We start from the raw sequence: 25665 nt of genomic DNA, 5'->3' as shown, positions 1-25665 counted from the left end.
ACCCTCTATCGTTGTACTGAGAGAGAAAAAAGTGAAAGTTTTCATCTCGCTTTACACAAGGCAGGTATTGAAACAGGAATTGTTAAATTGACTAGCATGTTCTGAGGCCAATAAGAGGAGAGTAGCCGACAATAACCCATGCCCAGTTGGGGATGGGCTACTTTGCTGCGTCTTGACTTGGATGAGAAGAGTCAGAGACTGTATGATTACGACATTAACTAAAACTCATGAACGCTTGAGTCAACGACGGGATATCCCAGAGGAAACCATGCACGCTAGATATGGAGCGCTTTGGGATACTGTGGAGTTCTGTCGGATTTGGCTTATTCTCAGCATCGTTACGCTGGTGTTGGTATGCGGTCAAAAGGGTAAGATTGCGCCTACTGCTAGTGCTTTAATACGGTGAAAGGTAATACATTCTTAGGTTTAAAATTTAAATAAAAAAAATGTAAAAATAATGTATAATACAGGCAATATTATAATAAACAACATATAAACATTTTAGTGAAATAAAACATGGATGGCAATTATGCAGTAACCAACATTTTAAAAACTATTGAAAACTATTCTTACATTTTAAATTCTTCAAAGTAACTGCCTTTAAAAAAAAATCTGAACACTGTCGAAACAAACTTTAAGATGTAACTGGGATGCTAAAAGTTTTGAGGGAGTTCCCATTATGTATGCTGGGCACTTGTTGGCTGTTTTTCCTTCACTCTGTGGTCATCTTGCTTATTAAAAAATATTAACTTATATCTTTTGGATCATGAGCAACAGGTCATGGAAACTTGAAAATATCAGGTGCAAAAAAAAGTTACGTTTTTTTCTATGCTAAACTCAACAATATGTCAGAATATATCAGCTAGAAATCACCCTTGACTGCATTCACAAACATTTTTTTTTAGAAATATACACATAGCGATATTTGTCCATAATAATACCACAAGCATATCAGTATCTAGACTGCTGGACTGAAATATGTCCAAGTTCTGCCTGTGTTTAGAGAGTGTGTTAGAAATAATGACTTTGTTTATGGGATTTCTCAATATGTGGGGTCAGCATGAATCACTAAAGCCAGATTCACAGACTATGAGGAGGACTATGGAAAATGTTTTCCAGTCAAACGTCCACCCCCAGAACTACATGTGTACAATACTTCCGTTCCGATGAGCCAGATGGGATGCTGACTTTTGGGATGTTATTGTATCAGTGGGAGCTGACATGTTTTTGAGATTGTACTATATTGTATAAGAGTGTCCAGGATTTGCCAGAACACAAAAGAGCAGGAAAAAACAGCTTGTCCACAAATATTTTTGAGTTTACAGTTGTAATATGATTGACGTAGAGGAATTGTGATGTGACAATCAAAACAGCCGAACATCCTGTCTGCCATGGGCTCAGGCCTGCAGGGACGTGTCTGCAAATCCTCTGACGAGAAAATAAAATTACATGCTGCCTGATAGTGTGGCGCTGATGATGGATTGGTATCCATGGTCCCACTGCATTCATAGTAGCGCAGCTGTAAGGAATGTTATATTGTGTGTCAGCAAGTGTCTTAATTATACCCGGTTTATGCATCCTCAAGCACTGCATGTTTTAAACACCTTGCTGTGAACTCAACTCGCAGACATCGCACAGATGTCATCAAAGTGTCTGCCTGCTGTTAAATAATGTCTACAGATTGCCTCAGGCTGTGCTTTATGAGGAGTTCATTGTGGATTTTTGAGCTGTGGTTACAAAGAGACTGGCCTTGTTAAACTGTGGCCAGCCGTTGTGTCTAATTTCTGCACACTAGCGCCACCATATGGAGTTGCAGAAATGATTGTTTTCAGACAGGTTTTTCTAAACACTCACCCTTGCTGCGTTCCAGTTCGTTTTTATTATGCCCTTCACTTGCTAACTTCCCTCCGTCTCGTTCACTCGGATGTGCGTCTGTGCTTACGTTGGACGAGTGCCCACTACTGGCAGAACCTTTGCGATCGGCTGAACTGGAACGTCCTAAGCCCTTGATCACTTTGAATCCACAATGGAGTTTATTTATTATTATGTTTTTCCCTTACAAACTTATTTAATACAGCATTCTATATTTATAAAGGTGTGTTTGGGTTGTTTTAAATGTTGTAAAAAAATTATTAAAATATCATGTTTGTGGTGGGGTAAATTAAACGCGATTTGTGCGATGACGTCACAATCGTGTTGCATTGTGGTATATGAAGCTGCCTGAAGTGTACATATGAAGTAGACTTGCTCCCTCGGTCAAAATCGAGGGAGCAAGGGTCTGTCCATATAAACTTCCCATGTCCACTTCACTAAGTGGAACGCACTTCAAAATGGCGGCGGGGATTCCCCTGAGGGGAAGTGCTTAGGGAAGTTTGCAAGTGTGTGTCTAAAACTGGAGTGGAACGCAGCACTAGTCTGCCATTGGTCAAAAAACAGATAGCCCCGCCCCAAACTCACATCATTGGTTACGCCAGTGTTGCTAGGATGGGCTGGATCAAACCATAGACTGTAAAAAAATATGGACGTAGTGTCCGTGACGCTACCCATAGGATTCTGATGAGCAGTTTTGAAGCGCAAAGTATGGACGAGATGCGTCATCGCGCGTCACTCCCAGATAACAGAAAATGGGCAAAAAGGCAGGACGTGGGCGGAGCTGAAGTTACGCGACGACTAACAGACAGCAGATAAATGGCTATCCACCTGTCACTCTAAGTGGCCACGCCCTTAATTATGCAGAACTTTAATGCTTTATATAATGTAAACGAATGAGTTATAAAAAAAAAAGATCACCCCCCTCACAGTTGTCATGAAGGGCAAAATTAGCCGTATAGACCAAAACCACAATTTGTACCAGGCTGTAAACATGTTTTAATCTGCTGTAAAGTTGGGCATTTTAATATGGGGCTCAATGAGATTCTGCTCCCTTTTGGAGCCTGTCTCTAGCGGCCAGTCGATGAATTGCAGTATATGTCACTTCCGTATTGGCTTCAAGAGAAACTGCGGGAGGTTGCCGCTTGGATAAAACAAACAGCAATGTTTTGATAGCACCACAAACCCACAGTATTCGCACTTTGAGCAAATTAAAGGGTTAGTTCACCCAAAAAATGTTTAATTATGTCATGAATTACTCACCCTCGTGTCGTTCCAAACCCGTAAGACCTTCAGTCATCTTCAGAATGCAAATTAAGATATTTTTGCTGAAATCCGAGAGGTTTCTGAACCACCCATAGGCAGCAACGAAGCACACAAAAAGTATTCTCGCCGCTTCATAACATTAAGGTTGAACCACTGTCACATGGACTATTTTAACCTATCTTTACTACCTTTCTGGGCCTTGAAAGTTGCAATGATGTTGCTGTTAATAACAGAGTTTTCATTGTTTGGGGGTGAACTAACCCTTTAATTTGCTCAAAGTGCGAATACTGTGGGTTTGTGGTGCTATCAAAACATTGCTGTTTGTTTGATCCAGCACAGCCAAGCAAAACTCTGGCTTAACCAATGATGTGAGTTTGGGACGGGGCTATCTGTTTTTTTGTCCAATGGCAGACAGGGTGAGTGTTTAGAAAACACTAGTCTGACGGGCAGTGCCTCCGCTCCCACCACACACACGCTGTAGGGCACCAAGTGCTGAGGGGGGCACCATAAGAAATTGCTCTCTCCACCCAACCCCGACGACAGGTGAGGGTGAGTAATTAATGACAGAATTAAAATTTTTAACCTTTAAAAAAATGTTACCTTTAAAAAATTGATTACTTAAAGTTATTTTATAGAAATTACACACTTAGGGCCAGTTCACACAGAATGAGTTTTTGCTGTTAAAAACGTCAGACGCACAGGTCAGTGGAACGAAAAAAATAGCAAGGTCTAGAGGTGCGTTTTTTAGAGGTGTGTTTTTTTTTTTTTTTGAGCGCCACGTTTTTAGAATGCCTTGTCATGCGCAAGACACTGCAAAAGACGTAGAAACAATGGTCAGAGAGGTCCATCTAGCATGTTTACATTGAAAAACAATGGAAAAGTATCACAGTGGAATGGAAAAACGCATTCTGGATTATTAAGCTTTAAATATTATATAGTCATCACTTTTTCACAATTTATGGGTGGAAACCATGTTTTTATTCATCTTGTTAATTTTCTATCTATTTTATAAATGTCTATATGTCTCTTAACTCTTTCCCCGCCAGCTTTTCAGATCATTTTCACAAATTTCATGGCCCCCAGAATATTTTGTTGTATGAATATCTGAATATGCAATATCTTAAAAGAAAGAACAGACCCTCTGCTTTTAAACAAATAAGCTTCATGCATTGTTTTTTTTTTTTTTTTAAATCAACATTTGAAGGTGGGTAAGTTTAATAAAAAAGTTAGATTGGGTAAACCTAGCCTGATCTGCTGGCGATTTGATTTCGCCCTGCAGCTCAGTCTGGAAACCTGTACATTCATTTCTACTACTTCTGTTACACTTTTGCGGGAACCACTCTCAGACTGGCTTATCCACCTGGCGCGCTATTGGCGGGTTTAACACGATGACGGATAGAGAAGCAATGGGTCGTTGCCCATTGATCACGCCTCTTGTGGTCTGATTGGTTGAATCCCATTGCGTACGGAGTCATTTGAACTATGCTTGTTTATCACGCCTCTTGTGCAGTAGAAAATACATAGCAGACTCCCCAGACCAATGTTCAATCTCAAATTGAGCTTGGTCTGGTGATAGCCAGACAATAAAAAAGCTAAAAAAAATCATGTTTTTGTCAAAGACTACATCTGGATTGGATTCAGAACAATGACCAAAACATAGATGGAGTAGATCAAGTTCATCAATACCCCTAAAGCTTGCACAGTCCTATAACCTTTCATTCAGTAACATTAGGCAGTTTTGATTATATGCGGTTTCAGAATATGCGTCATGGCGTCCCCTACTGTATAACAGTGAAAACACAAAGCCGGAAAATTCTGTCAATGGCGGGGAAGCGTTTTCTCACAAATGTGCCTTTTTGCCCTTTTTGGATACTTCAAATTGATTTGACAATTCATTCAGTTTGACTTAACATCAACATGTATTATATTCTGTTATTATTTGGTCTCCAAACTTTATTAAACCAAACAGATATCACACATGATAATGATGTGATTCGTACATTTTTGTACGATCTGCTTACGCCCCATTGATGGTTGGGTTTAGGGATGGGGTTATTTAAAAAAAAAAAAAATCACATTTTCGCCACCTTGCAAAATAATTATGTTCTCGGATGAGATTGGAGATAACATCTAATTGCAATAAACTGCTTTATCGACAAATCTTTGCTGGGGTTAAATACTGACTGAAATGTATTAAGACAAAAAAAATTGTAGATAAAAATCATTCTCATCCAAGTCAAACAATCATCTCTTTAACCACACTGAGTCACACAATGAATTGTTTGAGCATTGCCAGTGAGTTAACAGCCTGACCACAAATCATGTTTGCTTTCCTATGCAATGATTAAGATTGTTCATAGCAACAAGAGGTTCAGTAGTACAGACATAAATTGCATCTAAAGCGGAAAGAAGGGGGCCAGAGAATCTTTAAACCCCAATGAATCAGAGCTGACTGAGAAATTAGGAATGAAAGACGGACGATGGACTTTGTCACACAGTGTCTAGACCAGGGGTGGCGAACTCCGGTCCTGGAGGGCCACTGTCCTGCATAGTTTTGCTTCAACCCTAATCAAACACACCTGAACAAGCTAATCATGGTCTGAAGGGTTACTAGAAAGCTACAGGCAGGAGAGTTTGATCAGGGTTGGAGCTGAACTCTGCAGGACAGTGGCCCTCCAGGACCGGAGTTCGCCACCCCTGGTCTAGACCATAAATGGAGCAGGTGACTCAAAAACATTAGATACATTTGGCAATTCGTGTTGACTCTGGGATTTAGTAGAACTCCAAACTAGTTGCCAATTGTTTTGGGGTTATGTTGCGGTGATGATGTTATGTTAATGAACTTGGTAGTGCATGTCTGTGGAAGCTACCCTTGCCATCAACTAAACCCTACTGTAATTACGGCTTTAATTAACATCAGTTATGGAAAGCCCTTCAAGTGTGACTAATACTGAAATTGGCTAGCCCACTTGCCACAGAAGTTAGCGATCCACTCTTCAATACGTTAATACCCACAATTCTCATACTACTATAAATGTGCCCGGTCTCATTTCCCCATGGGCTAGAAACATGCCAAGAGAGAAACTAGTTAGCACATTTGATGATTAATGGAAGTTAAATGAAAGATAAAATGTCTGGTTTCATTATGTGTGGAAACAGACCACAAAACCAGATCATGAACCAAAGATAAAATGCCTCTAACTCTTTTCGTATTATTATCTATTTGATCTTCCCTCTCTTTTTCCCTTTAGGCGACGGGTGTGGACATACAGTCCTCAGTACCACCAGTGGCACACTGACCTCGCTGAACTTCCCAAGAACCTACCCTAACCACACCCAGTGTGAGTGGAGCCTAAGGGTAGCGAAGGGCCAGACATTGCTCTTGACCTTTGGGGACTTTGACTTGGAGTGGAGCCAAGACTGCGTATCTGGCTCTCTTACCATCACAGACACCAGTGGAGCCACTAGAGTGGGTATGACCCTCTTCACACAGACGTTACGGAATGACTCAGAGTCTAGAGCAGTGTTCTGTATGCACCAGTAGTACGACAAAAATGTTTACTTCCTCATACGCTATGGATTTCAAATAAATTATTTTAAATATTTAAAATGATCAATTAAAAAACAAAATAATTAAATCTAATTTAATATTGTAATATAGTGACATATAAATTAAATATTAAATACTCATCTAGGATTTATTTTCCCATATGTTATGGATGTCATATAATTTTTACAATTATGAATTAAATAAAATGAGTAAATAATATAATTGAATATAATAAAATAACTAAATATAAATTAAATGATTAATATTAAATATACTGTCTAGGTAGGTACTGTCAAATGATATGGATATCGTATCAATTTATTACAAAATAATATAATAATTTAATTAAATAATTTATATTAAATACCTGTCTAAGATTTAATTTCTTAAATGCTATATCATAAAAATGATTTTAAATATTTAAAATTCTATACAGAATAATAATAATCTTTATTATATTAAATGATTTAATTTAAATTAAATAATTAATATGAAATGCCCATCTAGTATTTACTCTCTCATCATATAAATTATAATAAATATTTAAAATTATTAATGAAAAAATGTAATAATATAATTAATTATGATTAAGTTAAAGCTGCTGTCCATAACTTTTTTTGTGTTCAAGATTTACAAAAATTATATCATGAGAATGTACAACATGAACCCATTTTCCAAACCATGTTTTTGTCTTACCCCGAATCATTCTGGTACACTTATAATAAGTGTTTATATTGGGACTATTTCAGACCGGTCTGGTTGGAACCGCTGTGGAAGAACACAGTCCCTGCATGACTCGCCATAGACATAAACAGAGAGAAGTAGCTCCGGCTGCAATGTTCTTCCGCAAGACGCATAAAGTTCTGTTTATTAACCCTTAGAGCGCAAAAAGTTAATGACTGCAGCTTTAAATATAAATTATATAATTTATATCAAATACCTTCTTGCCCACAAAATGCACCATTGACAGAGAATTTACACTTTTTCACCTCCTTCAACTACTCTAATTTTATAGCCACCTCATTTACAGTATGTTGTAATTGAGAAATTCCAGAGAGCCAACCTCATGCGGCTCTTTAGTGCCTCAAAGTCATGTGACCAGAAGCATGACTCCAGCTTGCAAGCTGCATTCCACTTTGCTGTAGCATGACAGTTTCGTGGTCACATAAGTCTGCATGAACATGTCAGCCTTTTATGGCAGTGAAGCTGTGCAGGATTGTGTTGCATTAAATCTGCTTACTTATATTATGCGGTCTATGTTTCACAGGTCCTCTGTGTGGGCAGTTGTCCACCACAAACAGGAATATATCTGTGAGTACTAATGAAGTAACAGTGCGTTTCATCTCCGGCACTCACCGTTCAGGACGGGGCTTTGTCATGTCTTATTCAACCAATCAGCACTCAGGTAATGGCTTGTGTCCTGCAACACTACTTCCCGCTCCATCTCACGTCACCTATAAACAGTAGACAAAAAAACACATCCTTATCTATCAACAAAATAAGAACTAATAGCTACACTATGAGGCAACATGGTTATTTTTCCTCTTTTTCCGCATGTTGTAGTATGATCAGAGTAAACACACCAAGAACTGTTTGTACAGCTTACTCAGTAAACAGCACTTCATCTGACTCTGGGAGTGGAAGTAGTTCCCATCCTAATCTCAACTACTGTTTACACTCATTTTCAACATCATATGTAAACTGCTCTACCGGAGGTCGCATGCAGATCGCTACATAAACATCCTTGCGCGTGTCAATGTGGCAGATTACACTAAAGTAATTTCTTTAAGGATATTTTTATAGTGGGACCAAGTCCCAATGTGTACACTTCTGGGCAAAAAAAATGAGCCACGGCCAAAATGGCTAAACACTAAGCTTTTAATGGTCTTAAACACAAATTATTGGTCAGGAAATTAGCCAAATTTAGGTCAATTCACTACACTCTTAACAAAAATGGTAGCCTGACGTCGTCATACTCAGATTCTAGTCAGAATATGAGTCTTTGGGCTGTGATTTTGAAGCGTGTTTCAACCGAACCAGGAAAGAAAATGCCTCTGCACTCAATTGGATAGATCTACAACCAATCAGAGCAACGGAGCTTACCAACATGATCATGATTTTTGAGAGAAATAGTAAAGGTGAATGGAGATACAAACAAGTTCTCCGCTTAGGATTAGAACAAATTCAACCCAAACGCTCTTTGGCGACGTGGATGATTATGTTACTGTTGATCATCTGTCCATCATCGTATAAAGCCCACCCTGACAATTTGATTGGTCCGAACAGCTCTTGTTCGAGCATAGTTGCTCCACAACGGATCAAGTCCAGACCGAACTTCCCTACCTCAAATGTTGTAGGCGGGGCTAAGCTTGGCGGCATCCAGGCTACATAAATGGTGCTAAATAGCAATAAAAGTGGTTCATTGGCTTGTTCGTTGGCATAAGAGGTGCCATTATATAGCACTCACCGGGGGGCCTTGAGATTACAGTCAATGATTGAAAACTTTACTTACAGAATGCTTCAATAACAAAACATCAAGGTATAGCCTAATTATTGGACTACATAAATAACACAAAGTAGTTAATATATGAATATAGCCTTTTTTTTTTTAAGTTTGTGACAATTTTCACTATATAACTGACTTCACAAACACCTCCTACTGTCAAGCCTCTTATCAGTTTACATTCATTCAAAGACTAGAGATAATCACCATGTCTTATCTTTCTCTCGTCCTCCAATTGTATTCCTCCTTCCACATAATTTAAACTGCAACTGACAGTATCCAAACTGTCTTGTTGCATCCCACCACCACCCCATTCTCCTCCTTAGATTTTAGATATATTACTTCACTCTCATATGTTTGATATGAATGGGAATTTACTACAATGGCCAAAGCTGTTTTGCATCGCTTTTATGCTTTTCTGCAGTCAAAAAGTCTTGTGTGGGGGCTCTGGAATATTTCCTTATAGGGGGACAAAAAGTTTGAAAACCACGTTATCTTCAGGAAATACACTATTTTAAATGTTGTTTTTAATCCTTTACCTAACTAAACTAAGAGACTAAGAGAGAGAGTTAGAGAACCTTTAAAGAACAGGGTCTAAACATGTTCTTTGTATGGCAGTGGTGCTATATAGCTAGGGTGGCCATTTCCATAACACCAAAAAGGAGGACATTTGTGGCATTTAGTGAGGCTAGAATAATTGCATAGGACTCTGGTGTACTCGCTACTACAATACAATTTTGTCCATCATATCGATGGTATCATGAAACAGTGATTCTGAAATAGCCTACTCTATTCATTGGCAGACAAATTTGATCTACGATATATCTTGATGTAGACCTGCTATGTGTAACAGAAGAGGCAAAAAAGTTCACAGTATTTGTATTTATTCAAGATATTGTGATGTCGGTTTCAAAAACTGACCACTGAGAGGAACCGGTCTTGCAAAGTGCACAGTGCCTGAAAACATAACATTTCTGGACTTCTGGAAATAAAAGAAATGCATAAATAAACAAATAATCTGGCACAGTGCCAGAAAACATAACATTTCACAGCGACACAGTGTCAAAATCCATGAAAAGCATATCTACTGCTTTTTGTTATAAATTCGTGCTCTTTTGTCCATTCCAGATTAAATGAGGTCTGACGTTTCAGCATGTTAACGTCATGATATGAGGTAGCCAGAATGTGGACGTGGAGGCTTGTTTACGCTTTTAACCAATGATATATCAGATATTTATTTGACACCGCTTTCAGCCAATCATTTGTTTGACCAGAGATCTTACGACATTAGACGCTATGCTGCTGCGTCCCAATAAAGATTAGAGTGGGGCTTTTTTAGGCAGATTCAGCGCAACTCCAAAAAGGAGGATAAATGAGTGTCCTGCTTGAGGTTGCGCCGGACGCTGGACAGGGGGCTTAAAATACGGACTGTCCAGCCAAAATCCGGATTTATGGCCACCCTATATATAGCACCTTAACCCAAAGAACCGCTGATGAACCGCTGAAGAACCACACTGGGCTTAACAGATTCTTTATACAGTAACGGTGTTATATAGCACCTCAACCACCCCAAAAGAACCGCTGAAGAACCAATTTTTTTGTGTGTATACTTAAAAAGCCATTGCTGTCTCAGAAAAACATCAAAGACAGAAAGACGTTTTTGTCAGAATATGGGAAGTTGTGTGTGGAGTGATGAATCCCAATGAAACATGAGTTACATGGTGATGCTCCAGAGTGGTGTCTTCAAAAATCTGGTGAGAAATAGAATAATAAATGCATCCCTACCACAGCGAAACATGGAGGAAGAGGTGTCACTGTGTGGAGAGCCTTTTAGCTGCTGGGATTGGTGAGCTACTATGAAAAGTCTAAAGAGAATTTTGCAGAATGGCTTGCTTCCCACAAATGATAAGTTGTTATCTAAAGAGGAATGATCAGATGTTATTTTTCAACAAGACAAGGCTCCTGCCCAAACTGCAAAGACAACCAGGAAGTGGCTTGAGAACAAGTCCATCAGGTTCATGTTTTGCCTGGTCAGAGTCCAGATTGGAACCCTGTAGTGAATATTTGGTCTCATATTAAACTCAAACGAACCGGGAGACATTTTGTAACCACTCATAAACTGTCTGAAGCCATTAACATTGAGTGGAACAACACGGACTCCTCTTCCTATAAAAAGATGTCTGCAAGTTGAGGAAGGCTATTCTGTGCCAAGTTATTTCATCTACAGCATTGGTGCAATCCTTGCTAATTTCCTGACAAGTTATCTGTGATTAAAATGGTTAAGAACATTAGAAGACAACTTAACATTTTGCCATTTGGCCTGTTTTTGCCCAGGGGTGTAGGCTATAGAGGACCTCAATGAGCCGGCCCTGGATGTAGAGATTTTAAAATGTGTGTTAGGGTGACCGACTGGAATGCAGCTCTCCTCCTTGGCTGAGTTTCAGAGTGTTTACTTTGTAAGCAGGGCAGCAGACTGCCGCTCCTGGCCTGAATAAGGAGAGGCCCCAGTGCTTGGGCACACACTGAAGTAGATGGAATGCTGTATGCTCACTCCTCCTGCATAGACAAGCACAGCATGACAGCTTAACCATCACCTGACCACACAGTAGCAGCCACTCATGGCAGTTTCTGACCGGTTGGCATGCATCATTTCAGAATCGCTTCTTAAAAGTTTTAAGTTAAGTTTTTTAACCCTCATAAAGTGAATCTACTCTTTGCTTTGTATGCAAAAAAATATATTTATTTTTATATTTACATCTACTCATTTTTTTACATACTAGATTTTTTGTTGTAATATGTAATTTTTCCATATTAGTATATATTAAAACAATTTTGTAATTGTTACGAGTCGTTAGAGCTAAACAAACGGGAATGGGGAGTGAGCAAACCTTTTTTATATTCTTGTATTTTTAATTATTATTATTGTTAGTTCATGCTGTATATTCTTTGAATTAAATGTTTTGCAAAGAAATTTTTACATAGGAGCAATTTAAACTACCATACCATGGTCCTAAATATTATTAGGATTTAAAATAACTTTTCTATTTTAAAATTTAATTTATTCCTGTGATGGCAGAGCTGAACTTTCAGCATCATTACTCCAGTCTTCCGTGTCACATGATCCTTCAGAAATCATTCTAATGTGCTTATTTGGTGCTCAAGAAACATCGATTATTATTATTAATAATGTTGAAAGCAGTTGATCTGCTTAATATTTTTGTGGAAACCAGAATTTTTTTTTCAGTAAGTTCAAAAGGATAGCATTTATTTGAAATATAACTTTTTTGAAACTATGTAAAAAAATTATATAAAAAAAAATAATATATATATATATATATATTATATATATATATTATATATATATATTATATATATTATATATATATTATATATATATATTATATATATTATATATATATATTATATATATTATATATATTATATATGTATATTATATATATTATATATATATATATATATATATATATATATATATATATATATATATATATATATATATATATATATATATATATATATATATATATATATATATATAATATATATAATATACATATATAATATATATAATATATATAATATATATATATAATATATATAATATATATATATAATATATATATAATATATATAATATATATATATAATATATATATATAATATATATATATATATATAAATATCTAATACAATGTATGCTTGTCAGGATTTTAATAAATCTAAAAGCTTAAATGTTTTAAATTACTATTGTAGACAAATATACTATACCATTTAAAAGTTTGGGCTCAGTTATATAATAAAAATAATAATATATTATTATTATTATATAACTGAGCCCAAACTTTTAAATGGTATAGTATTTGTCTACAATAGTAATTTAAAACATTTAAGCTTTTAGATTTATTAAAATCCTGAAAAGCATACATTCAGTCTGCCAAGCGTCTAAATTTTAGACTGATACTGCATTTAGAAAAAAAAAAACAATTCTAGAAGATATGATTATGTGCTTTAAAACACTCAGCTTTAAGAATGATTTCAATTATAGATCAATATATTCAACATTAGCCAAAAAGTCCATACGCATGGAGTGAACTCAAAATTGAAAGATGTAACCTTCCAGAAAATATCCCTTAAAATAAATGTTCTGTCAAAAGTGCACACTTTGCTCCAGAGTTAACAGAAGTGGTTGGTATCATCCTGTGTTTTAGTTGCTTATGTAAAGCCCTAGACAACTTGACTGCGCTATGCATCAATTACTGACGTCTTCCTGTGAGTATACACTGATACATCAGTTTCATAAGACACCATTTTGTCAAGTCAGCTTGGGAAATGTAGACAACACAAAGCCAGTGTATATGAGCACATGTTCTGGATTGTAACCGTCAATGCTATTTCTATCCCCTAGAGCTCATTTCATGTCTGCATCGAGGGACACATTTCTCCTCTCAACAGATTAGGTAAGAAGAAATCCTCAACAATGACCTGACATTAAAGCAAAATAACAGTTTTTTATCACTCTGAATAGTCCCACTCTTTCTTGTAGGTTACATTTTAACGTTTATTATCTGTATCCTGGACTCACTTGTGTTCCAGTGCATTCTGTCCTGCAGGCTGCAAAGGTGTTGAAGGAGAATTCTGGGGCTGGCATGGACAAGGCTACCGTGACGTAAGCTGGGATTTTCATCTGTGTATAGAAAGATTATTAGTCATGGTGTTTGAATTTACTACCATATATGGATTGATACCAGAAACTGTGTTTTTAAAAGCTCACAACTGTCTTTTGATAAGAGGAGTGTTCATTTTGAATGACGTAATATTCTAATATATGCGTGTGTTTGTGTTTTCTAGACCTCTGTATTATGCAAATCTGCAATCCATGCGGGGGTTATTTCAGACAGTTTGGGGGGCATGATCAACGTGTCTTTGCAGAGGGGTATTACCCTGTATGAGTCGAACTTTGCTAATGGAGTACTGTCGAAAACGTGAGTGTGTGGCATGTGCACGTTACACTGACACCTGGTGGTGTGGACCCAGCATCACACAAAAGCAAAAGTTTTTGTTCACCCAAAAATGAAAATTACCCCGTGATTTCCTCACCCTCTAGCCGTCCTAGGTGTATATGACATTCTTCTTCCAGACGAATTTAAAAAAAAATTCTGGCTAATCCAAACATTATAATGGCAGTGAATGGCAGCCCAAAATTTGAAATTGCTTCCATCCATTATAAAAGTAATCCATACGGCTCCAGGGGGTTAATACTGGCCTTCTGAAGCGAATTGATTGGTTTGTGTAAGAAAAATATCCATATTTAACACATTATAAAAGTAAAATATATAGCCCGCCAGACCGCCTTCCGTAGTTAACTTACAAACAAAGTGTAACTCGCAGGTAACTAGTATGACGTCGGACGTAGCGTAAGCATTTTGAACTGCGAGAGGTTTTACATTTTCTTTGTACATTGAATTCGGAAGGCGGAGCCGTATGAATTTCTTTTAAAATGGATGGATGCACTTTTTTATTAGCTTCAATTTTTGGGCTGCCATTCACTGCCATTATAATGCTTGGATTAGCCAGGACATATAATATAACTCAGATTGCATTTGTTTGAAAGAAGAATATCATATACACCTAGGATGGCTTGAGGGTGAGTAAATTATGGGATTGAAACTTTTGGGGTGAACTATCCCTTTAAGCCGGGTGCACACTATGATTTTGTCCACGATTTGGCCGTCTGAGACAAATTTGAGCAAATTCTAAAAGATTCTTCTGATCCTAGGCTAAAATCTGAAGTGTTTGATCGTTAGTTTGACATGTTCACCGACAGCCTATTAATGAACGTTGCGATCAAATTTGACCTCAGACACAATTCTGCCAATGTCAGAAGATTTGACTCACAGTCCTGCAGTGTGATGTCTCCTACGACGACGGTCTTAATTTTTCAAGACCAAAATTAACATTAGAGATTTCGGTAACACTTTACAATAAGGTTCATTAGTTAACTACATTAGTTAACATGAACTAATAATGAACTGCACCTATAAAGCATTTATTTATCTTTGTTAATGTAAATTTCAACATTTTCTAATGCATTATTAAAATCTTGTTAACATTAGTAAATGCACTGTGAACTAACATGAACAAACCATGAACAGCTGTATTTATATTAACTAACGTTACCAAAGATTAACTAATGCTGAACAGAGGTGTTGTTCATGGTTAGTTCATGTTAACTAATGTTAACTAATACAACCTTATTGTAAAGGGTTACCGAGATTTCTTTGTAGCCGCCATTTCAATCCCGTGTGTTATGCAGCTCACTGTCACCGAACGTGAAAGGGTTGATGTAAAACTCTGGACAAGTTTTCTTGTGTGTGTGTCTGTCAGTCTTGACTGTTGTACAGTCTGACATTAATCACAACTGAGATCTTACAGTGTGACATCTTACAGCGAGGATCATGTTCGTACTGTCTGACAAGCAACAATCGTAAAAGGACTATTATAAATCATACAGTGTGCACCCGGCTTTAGTGGTCTTTTACACAATACCATTTTCAACTAAAAACGGAAAACTTTTCTGAAAACATTTTGGTTATTCATTTATTTTGGGGGCCTGAAGTTTTTAAAAACTATACTGTTATTTTCTAAACTACAAAAACGCAAATTTGTGAAACTGGTGACTTAATCCTTCAACTACTGGCCTGGTATGCATAATACAACATTTTAAATTGTTTTAGTGGATCCGTGTGAACAGGGATCATTTTGACAACGTCAAACGTGTAAATGTACCCTTACAAAAGTGTTCCTCCAATAACAGGAGGGCCACTAAGATAAACTGCGTAGCATTCAGCTGGTAATTTGATTTCACCATGGTGTCCTCCATGAAATTACCCCCCCCCCCCAAAAAAAGAAACTTTTTTTTAGGCTAATGATATGATTTAGATCAGTGTATCATTTTATAATTTTACAATAAATAATCTATAATATATTTTTTACAGTGGTTCCTTGTCAGATAAAAGGCTTGTCTTCCACAGAGGTAATAACTGTTATTTCCCTGTACTGCATGTTAGATATGATTTCAACAGATATTATTTGAATTCATAGCAAATGTAATTTTTTTTAAATACTTATTAAACTTTGGCTTTGCTCTGCATTAATGTATTTGTGATAAAGTTTATTTAACTGCAAAGTTGATATTTTAAAATATGCATGTCAGTTAAATTTATTCTTACACTGTGCTGTAATCATAAAATAACAAAATATATAGGATTATTGTAATATTGTAATATTTTCATACATCATAAGCCATTTTATAAATTCCCTGACATGATTATGCTTTATAATACAGGTATACAGTGCATCCGGAAAATATTCACAGCGCTTCACTTTTTCCACATTTTGTTATGTTACAGCATTATTATTTTAAAAAAATGTCCTCAATTCTACAAACAATACCCCATAATGACAATGTGAAAGAAGTTTGTTTGAAATCTTAGCAAATTTATTAAAAAAATTAAATAATATAATAAATAAATAAAAATCACATGTACATAAGTATTCACAGCCTTTGCTCAATATTTTGTTGAAACAGCCTTGGAACCAATTACAGCCTCAAGTCTTTTTGAGTATGATGCTACAAGCTTGGCACACCTATTTTTGGGCAGTTTCTCCCATTCTTCTTTGCAGGACCTCTCAAGCTCCATCAGGTTGGAAGGGGAGCGTCGGTGCACAGACATTTTCAGATCTCTCCAGAGATCTATTCTGGGCTCTGGCTGGGCCACTCAAGGACATTCACAGAGTTTTCCCTGTAGCCACTCCTTTGTTGTCTTGGCTGTGTGGTTAGGGTCGTTGTCCTGTTGGAAGATGAACCTTCACCCCAGTCTGAGGTCCAGAGCGCTCTCGAGCAGGTTTTTTATCAAGGATGTCTCTGTACATTGCTGCATTCATCTTTCCCTCGAACCTGACTAGTCTCTCAGTTCCTGCCACTGAAAAATATCCCCACATCATGATGCTGCCACCACCACACCTCACTGTAGGGATGGTATTGGCCAGGTGATGAGCAGTGCCTGGTTTCCTCCAGACATGATGCTTGCCATTCAGGCCAAAGAGTTCAATCTAAGTTTCATCAGACCAGAGAATTTTGTTTTTCATTGTCAGAGTCCTTCAAGTGCCTTTTGGCAAACCCCAGGCGAGCTGTCATGAGCCATCTGGCCACTCTACCATACAGGCCTGATTGGTGGAGTGCTGCAGAGATGGTTGTTCTTCTGGAAGGTTCTCCTCTCTCCACAGAGAAATGCTGGAGCTCTGTCAGAGTGACCATCGGGTTCTTGGTCACCTCCCTGACTAAGCTCTAGAAGGAGTGCTAGAGTCCCAAACTTCTTCCATTTATGGATGATGGAGGCCACTGTGCTCATTGGGACCTTCAATGCTGCAGAAATATTTATGTACCCTTCCCCAGATCTGTACCTCAATACAATCCTGTCTCGGGGGTCTACAGACAATTCCTTGGACTTCATGGCTTGGTTTTTGCTCTGACATGCATTGTTAACTGGGGGACCTTATATAGACAGGTGTGTGCCTTTCCAAATCATGTCCAATCAACTGAATATCCCACAGGTGAGCTCCAATGAAGTTGTAGAAACATCTCAAGGATGATCAGTGCAAACAAGATGCACCGGAGCTCAATTTTGAGTGTTATGGCAAAGGTGTGTGTGGGGGGGGGGGGGCAATTAAATGTAATCCATTTTGGAATATGGCTGTAACATAAAATGTGGAAAAAGTGAAGCGCTGTAAATACTTTCCGGATGCACTGTAAATAAGCTGCTTCAGAAACATTAAACATTTACTGCTTTACTCTCAAACGTCAAATTTTGTATTGAATTTTAAAATGGAGAGTTCTTGGTTGAATCGGATCCTAATACCAGGAATAAGTCTGTGTGTGAGAGTTCAGGAATAAATTACAGTTTACCTAATACACGGTGCTACATAATACTTACACCTTAAACATGCTGTTAGTTCATATTTGTAATTATACATTGCTAGAAGATAAACACTAACAACTGAAGACTAACAATTACAATGTATATCTGAGGAATGAGAAAGCGTAATCTTTACTTGTCTGAACATGTTCTGCTCCCTTTCTATGCGTGTCCAGAGTGTGACAGGGAGCTAACGGTGGTGGCCTATAACACTTCTTCGGTGTGGGAGGAGGTGAACAGACTAGGTCAGAAGGTCTCCTGGTCTCCGGGACATGAGGGCTCTCAGTGGGCTGCGAGCTCTGGGGACCAGCAACCGTGGATGGAGCTTGAGCTGTGGAACAGGAGTAGTGTCACAGGTCAGAGGTCAACCTCTAATCACTGTGCAAACATCTGCTGTAATATTAGAGCGAAAGTGAATGCCACAGAAGCACTAAAAGAAAAATGTTTACGTCTGCTTTCAGGCATCATAACAAAGGGTACGGCACATTACTACATTGAATCTTACTCTCTCATGTTCAGCAAAGACCGCAAAAACTGGAAAGTCTACAAAGCGGCATCGAGCAAAGACAAGAAGGTATATAATGCTGCACTTAAAAAAAACTGCACTGCACTTCATTTTCACATTTCTCAATTAATTACAAAGAAACTGCAAGTAACACATTTAATTAAATGTGAATTTTTACGCAGAAAGACTGAAATATTTTGCTTAATTTCTTCTTTTTTTTCATCAGTGTGCATCAGTAATCCAGTTTAAGGGGTCAAGCACAGTCAGTGTTAAAATATGCATGCATTTACATAGAAAAGCTAATTAATTAACAGCGCAAATAGACATAGGAACACATTTTGTGTGATGGACCCTAAACAGTTCCTCTTTTATATCCATTACTAGGTGCCTTGGCTTTATTTTATAATATAAATAATCCTTTATATTCATATTAACCATTTTCTCTCTATGGTAAGGTGTTTGAGTCCCATTCTGATGGTCATGTGACGGTACTCAACAGTCTGATTCCTCCAGTAGTAGCACGCTACCTTCTTCTGAAACCCCAGAAGTGGCATATCAGGGCCTCTGCGCAGGTTCAAGTGCTGGGCTGCCCTTCTGCCCCCCTCAGACCGCGTTCCTATGGAGATGGTGAGGGCCTGCCCCAGAATCTCTTTTAAGTTCCCTTATGCCACATAAACTTCAGTTTAAACATTTTTATAGTACATATCGTCAATAAAAGACCATTGTATTGGTCAAAGTCCAATCACACTGTGGTAAATCTTTTAAGAATGAAATGAATTCTTAGGCTTTTAAACCTGTGCTGAATTCTTTCAATTCATTTCCATCAGAATTGAATACTGGGAAGTCAGTTGTCAGAGAGATCGTGCCTCTACAAACTTTGCCCACTGAGAGTCCTGTCATCATAAGAAGCTCAGGTGAGGTGAATTTGTTAGTTAATCTGTTAATATGATTGCCAATACTAAGATCATGATGTGTAAACTGGTAGTAGATTTGTTTTTAAAAGCTACATTTTTTATTAATATTTCCCTACAGGCCCCAGTCAAGCAGTGATATTAGTGGCAGGCATGGTTTTGGGAGCCGCTCTGTGTGTGGGTTGCCTCTTAGCTGGGCTTATGTGGTGGAGAAGGTAACACATTAATTGTCCCTTATATAGAATGCTATATAAAAAGAATTCATCTAAAAATCCTTTCTGTAATTTACATGAATAAAAAAAGCAATGTCACATGATATGAATTTGAACTCAATTTAAAGAAATGTTTTTTTAATAGAAAACCATAGAAAATATTATATCATATATTATTTTAAATACAAATTTAAATGTAGTACAGCAAATATTACCATGATGTTCAAATACTTTAAAACTTTAATAAATAAATAAATATTTACATTAAAATTTTTTTTACATTACAATATTTTTTGTTACTGGGCCTAAAAATAATGCTACAATAATGCAACAAATTTGAATGGTCAAAAAAAAAAGGAAAAAAAAGATTTGTTTAATTTATATTATATTATATATATATATTAAATACAAAATTAAATGTAGTACAGCAAATATTACCATGATGTTCAAATACTTAAAAACTTTAATAAATACATATTTACATTACAATATTTATTTTTACATTACAATATTTATTTTACTGGGCCTAAAAACAATGCTACAATGCATCAAATTTGAATGGTCCAAAAAAATTGCTTAATTTTAAGGGATGGTTTATTAAATGCAGTACAGCTAATATTATATAGTAAATTAATGAAATGCAGAACAGCAAATATTACAATGACATTACAGTAATTCATGAAAAAAATGTATATACAAAATAATGCTATACATTTGAATGGTCCAAAAATAGGTTCATTTTCATTAAGAAACATCTGTATTATTTATTTTTTTCATTATTGTGGGGTGAAATATGGCCCAAGACATATTCTTGACAGGTTTCGTGACTTTTACCTGTGTTTTTTATTTCAGAAAAAGAAATGCACAAATGAAGAAATGCTGTGTTGACCAAGGTCTATATTGCTCTGTCTCTCTAGTACTGTTTTTTATAGATCTCCCATGTGTTTTTGGTATATTTCTTGACTGACTTTCTTTGTCTCTGCTTAAGGCTGTCAGGGTTTCCACGGGAAGAAGCTTCCATGCACAAACCCAGAGCTTGCATCTTACCCTCTGGTTCGGAACATCCACGATGCTCTCCCCAACCCTCCTCTCAATGGTAAGACCACAGAGCCAGTATAGCAATGAATACCGAAATTCATAAAGGAATGTTTCAAACGGCAAATCAGACAAGGCAGTGTTTGTCGAGAGGACGCCGCTGGGTACAACAGTTCTCAGAATCTCAGATCAACAGCCCTCGGACATTGCAGTAATATATAGCAGCGAATATGAGGGTTAATGTGGCTCAAACAGCAGGATGGAAACAGAGAAAGCCAAGAAGTCATTCTGACCCCTTTGTTCGCTTGCCCCACTCTGTGTGCTTTTGCTCAGCTGAGCTGCCAGTGGAACTCAGAAGAGACATGACAGGCAAATGGCTTTCATTCTGAACTCATTCCTCCAACAGTTGCTCAGTGGCAGCATAAACATGTCTTTCTTTCGACGGCAGTGCTTCCCTGAAAGGCTTCTTTAATTGGAGCCCAAATTAGGGGCATTCAAGTCAGAAGAACACCCTCCTCACCACCCACTGGCCAACAGACCCTTCAGTAAGGGGTTCTGGGACGAGGAGGACAGAGGGTCAGTGGCCAAGACAATCAGAGTCCTTTCTAAAGTCGCTTCAATTAAAACACTTTCGCCCTCTTAGCATTCCTGCTGAGTGAGTGAAGGACTGAGAAGGGGAGAGGGGAACCGTGGGTCCCCTTTCATAGCCCCAACTACTGTTGGACACAGTGCAGTGGGTGGGCACTGGGATAATGTGGGAACTTAATAATGCTATATCCGTTCAGTCAGACTTTGCGCTAGAAACATCCATGGCAGCTTTTAACTTATCCGACGTGATTTATATATTTTTAGTACGGCCATTCAAAACCCGAGGGTCAATCACGTCGCATAGTAAAGCGATCATTTTGGGCAGGGGTTAATGTAAACACATCAGATACCAGTAGTGTTGTCTAAAGTCAATGTAAACAGGCGGGACAAAAAAATATGTGTTGGCCAAGGGGAAAGCCAGCCCTGGGCATGAAGGCCAATCTAGGGAGGGTTTATTCACTATACCATGAATCCAATGAGTCAAAACATTGAGATGAGGTGTTTAAAGACTATGAAATTTTGGACGCCTGTTTCACACATACTCATTTTGCAGTGCGTATGCGGTGCATATTTTTTTCCGTACCCATGTTAACCTAGAGCTTTCACACTGCATGCGGAGTGCGTTCCAGGAGTGCGTTCCAGGAGTGGTGCGTCTGCAGCAGTGTGGCGATCATTTCCATTTAGTCAGTGATCATAATGTCTATTTTTTGCTATGCTGGACAAGCTGAATTAAAGTGACATTGTTCGCATTAAAATAAACATGCATTGACGTGAAAATCTAGTAATCAACAGTCTACTCGGTTTCAAAGTCAACACATGGCTTTTTGCCTCGGGTAAAGCAAGGGAAACGACACCTTACCTGGAATTTAGGCAAATAAGGAGTCATAATGGATAGCCCTCGCCCTTTCTTAGAGGTGGAAAAACAAAGTTCTTTATGACCTGCAGGATTTCTTGTAAAAAGATATAAAAACGAAAGACAAGACGAGAGTTGGCTGTTTTTGTCCTATTTTAAGTTTTAATTTAAAATGTTTGTGATTTTAGGCTATAACCTATGTTTAAATGTTTTTGCACTTGTGTTAACAACGTAATATAGGCCTATAGCTAAATCTAAAGTACTAGGCTATATAAATATAAAGTAATGAATTGAATAAAACGTTGTTTAAATGTAGTGCATTTAAATGTGACATCTATGAAAGAGTGTGTAACAAAGAGAATTGCAATGCTGACAAGCCATGTTCAGTAGCAACTGTTGGATTTGAAATAAAAAAAATATCAAATAACAAAATAATAAATATTAATAATAAATAAGTAAATACTTATAATCAATATCAACAGGATTAAATATCAATTTGAAATGTTATGTTATATTGTATTCATGCAATGTTTGTCCTCTACTGGGACATTTGTTTTTAAATCATTTTAAATTTAAAATCATTATCATTACTTTTTAGAAAATATAAAAATCCTATGCTGTTATATTATATTAATGTAATATTTCCCAATTGGGTATTTTAATTTCAATATAATTTAATAAAAATCACAAAAAATGTGTAAAATTAAAAAAAATCTAAATATAACGATTTACTCTGATCCTGTGTTAAGAAAGTCATTAAATGCTTTATTCATTAAAATGATATGAATATTTTACAAAGCGTACTTGATGCTAATTATTTAATTCAAATTTATTTACTTGAATTAAATAATTGACATCAAATACACTTAGAAAATATTGATATAATTGTAATGAATTAAGCATTTAATGACATTTTTTAGGTGGTACAGGTCTAGATGACAAGAAAGGTTGGGAATGCCTTTATTATATTGCATTCAAGCAATGTCAGAAAGATAGTATTTGCGATTTGAACACACATGAACGTCACCACGAAGTCGTAATTACGAGTGGGAAGTTTCTGAGTTGGGCGCGTCAATGAGAAAATATGTCGGATGCAATGGATTCAGAGTCTGTATTAATGGTAAATTCAAAACAATTAATTAAATTTTGTTTTCGTTTACAATAAAAATAAGTAAAATAAATCTAAGTTGCATGTACAAAATACCATAGTAGTATACAATTACGATAACGTTTATGATTCAATTTACAGCACCTTCATAAATTGAAAAAGCTGTAGAGTAAAAGATCTTGTTTAATTTTTATGTAAAAAGGGAGATCACATCTTGCTCTGACCAAAGTGATTTGAAAGCACCTGACGTCATAATTACGACTTCCCACACTGTAAACCCTAATAATTAATTAGTTTGAGAAGAGCCAACTCAAATTAAACAAATTGGTTCAATCAAATGAACTTGAGTATTTTGAGCTTTCGTTTTCTTTCGAGTTCACAACACTGACACATTTTAAGTCATCTGAATTGTTTCATTGTTTTGAGTTTTATGAGCTTGTTTCTTTTAATGTAGACTAACTTAAATTTAACCAAAACTGGGCGGGGATTTCTATTTCCCAGCATGCTTTGCCATGACACTCAAAAGGAACAGTAAATGCCAAAATTAAGTGTAATATTATGTTTTGTTGTGCAACATTAACATTAAGTGGGAGATTTATTAGTGTTTAATGTTTTGTTATGCTAGTTTAGAAAAGTTTGTTGTTGTTTTTTTGTAGGGTTGCCATTATTGTGACAAGTGGAGCATTAACTTAGTTTGAGAACAGATACACTGAAAAAAATGATTATGGCCCGATTAAATTAAGCATAATTAATTTGTGTTATATATGCAGGGATATAGTGTTTTTTTTTTTTTTATAAAAAAAATGAATTGGTTTTATGGGAATTGCATGCGTTTTTGTTTAAATTGAGATAAAATAAATTGATTGCGGCCACTTACGATAAAATTTTTAGTAAATGCAACGAATCATTTTTTTCAGTGTATATGTAAAATTCAGCACGTGCTATGCTATGCTAATGCTATCAAAAGCATTGTGTAAAAAGTTAGCAAGGTGGCATGTATTGAATTAGCTAGTTAAAGCTAGCCAAGTTTCCACTATTACAAATGTGAGATTACATGATATTTATAAGTTAAATGTATTAATTAGCTTACTCAAGTAGTTCAAGTTCAGAGCAATTAAAATGTATGATTACAAAATAGAAGTTTCTTTGCCGTTTTCTGCAAGTTCTGCTTGCTTTAACTTTAAAATACTTAAGTTTTGCCAACTTATTCGGGTTTACAGTGCAGGATAACTTGACGTACCATTAGGACATTTAAATGTGATGAGGAATATCTACTTCCTATGGGGTTTATTTAGCATTCGCATACTTCTATAACATTTCTCTGTTGTTTCCAGACTACGCTGAGCCTGACGTAGGAGCAGGTGGGCAGATGATGGGACTCACATTCCGACCCCCAATGGAGGAGGGCTACACAGTCCCCTTCGCCCTCAACCACTATGACACCCCCGGACAACTTCCCGAATATGCCGATCCCCTACCAAGCGAACCAGAATATGCGACGCCCTTCGGCGAAATGCCCACAGACTCTACACTGGACAGCCGACAGAATCTACCTGTGTGTCGATCTGCACAGGCCGCAAGAGCAGAGCTGAGCCAACAACAATATGACTGCCCCGCACACAAAGTGATCTCAAATGGGTACTGTACTCCAGTCTCACATGGAACTAGCCAACATAAGGCTAGCGTGATCTACTTCGAGCCTCAGACGGTAGAACCACTGTTGCATACGTACTACGAGCCACTTTGAGCCAACATGGAATCTCCTACTGAAGCCAATTTGTGACATTTGTGCTGTTATAACGTAACCTAATGAATGATACAATGATTTATGCTCTGTCAAATAGCATCAGGGATCAGCATGTAACAAGAAATTACTATTTGGGTGTAGGATATGGGAGAAGTGCTTTTATAAGGAAAGCTGTACTGTTCAGATGACCACTGAACCTATGTGTTTTTTATTTAATGTAAATGTAGGTGTTTTATCTATAACTAATCAGAATATAGTCCAAGAGGATTTGTGTCTGTGTGATTTCAAACCACTGAAGTATTCAAAAATATTTTACATTTTTTTTATAGTAAAATAAACTTGTGACATTTTTCATACCAAATTTCAAGTGTTGATATAACTTTATATATTTTATAAAACTAATTTAAAAGGCTGTATATGCACAGTCACATGAAAAAGAAAGCAAACCCTTTTGAATTCTATGGTTAAGCATGGGCATAATAAAAAACAAAAGCAGGTAAATACAACCTCAAATGAACAACA

The 25665-nt window shown here is 36.8% G+C and overlaps 1 protein-coding gene across 1 annotated transcript; it reads left to right on the top strand.

Moving 5' to 3' along the window:
- Positions 1-25665, top strand: LOC307139004 (discoidin, CUB and LCCL domain-containing protein 1). Its single transcript, XM_079837781.1, has 15 exons — positions 1-368; positions 6387-6608; positions 7953-8090; positions 13615-13666; positions 13803-13875; positions 14058-14191; positions 16205-16242; positions 18361-18540; positions 18646-18758; positions 19145-19316; positions 19517-19603; positions 19722-19815; positions 20665-20705; positions 20801-20908; positions 24731-25665. Exons 1-15 carry the CDS (start codon positions 182-184, stop codon positions 25141-25143), a joined length of 2052 nt encoding a protein of 683 aa, XP_079693907.1. The 5' UTR covers positions 1-181; the 3' UTR covers positions 25144-25665.

The sequence above is a fragment of the Gobio gobio genome, assembly GCF_949357685.1.
Source record: "Gobio gobio genome assembly, chromosome: 15".
NCBI classification, from domain to species: Eukaryota; Metazoa; Chordata; class Actinopteri; order Cypriniformes; family Gobionidae; genus Gobio; species Gobio gobio.
The sequence above is the reverse complement of the archived record's forward strand: the minus strand, read 5'-3'. Positions and strand labels throughout refer to the sequence as shown.

Excerpts from the sequence above, each read along its gene's own strand:
- LOC307139004 (XM_079837781.1), top strand. The coding sequence starts at position 182 with ATGAGAAGAGTCAGAGACTGTATGATTACGACATTAACTAAAACTCAT. Across the intron at positions 8,091-13,614 it reads TTCAACCAATCAGCACTCAG|AGCTCATTTCATGTCTGCAT; the intron begins GTAATGGCTTGT and ends TCTATCCCCTAG. Across the intron at positions 16,243-18,360 it reads AAGGCTTGTCTTCCACAGAG|AGTGTGACAGGGAGCTAACG; the intron begins GTAATAACTGTT and ends ATGCGTGTCCAG.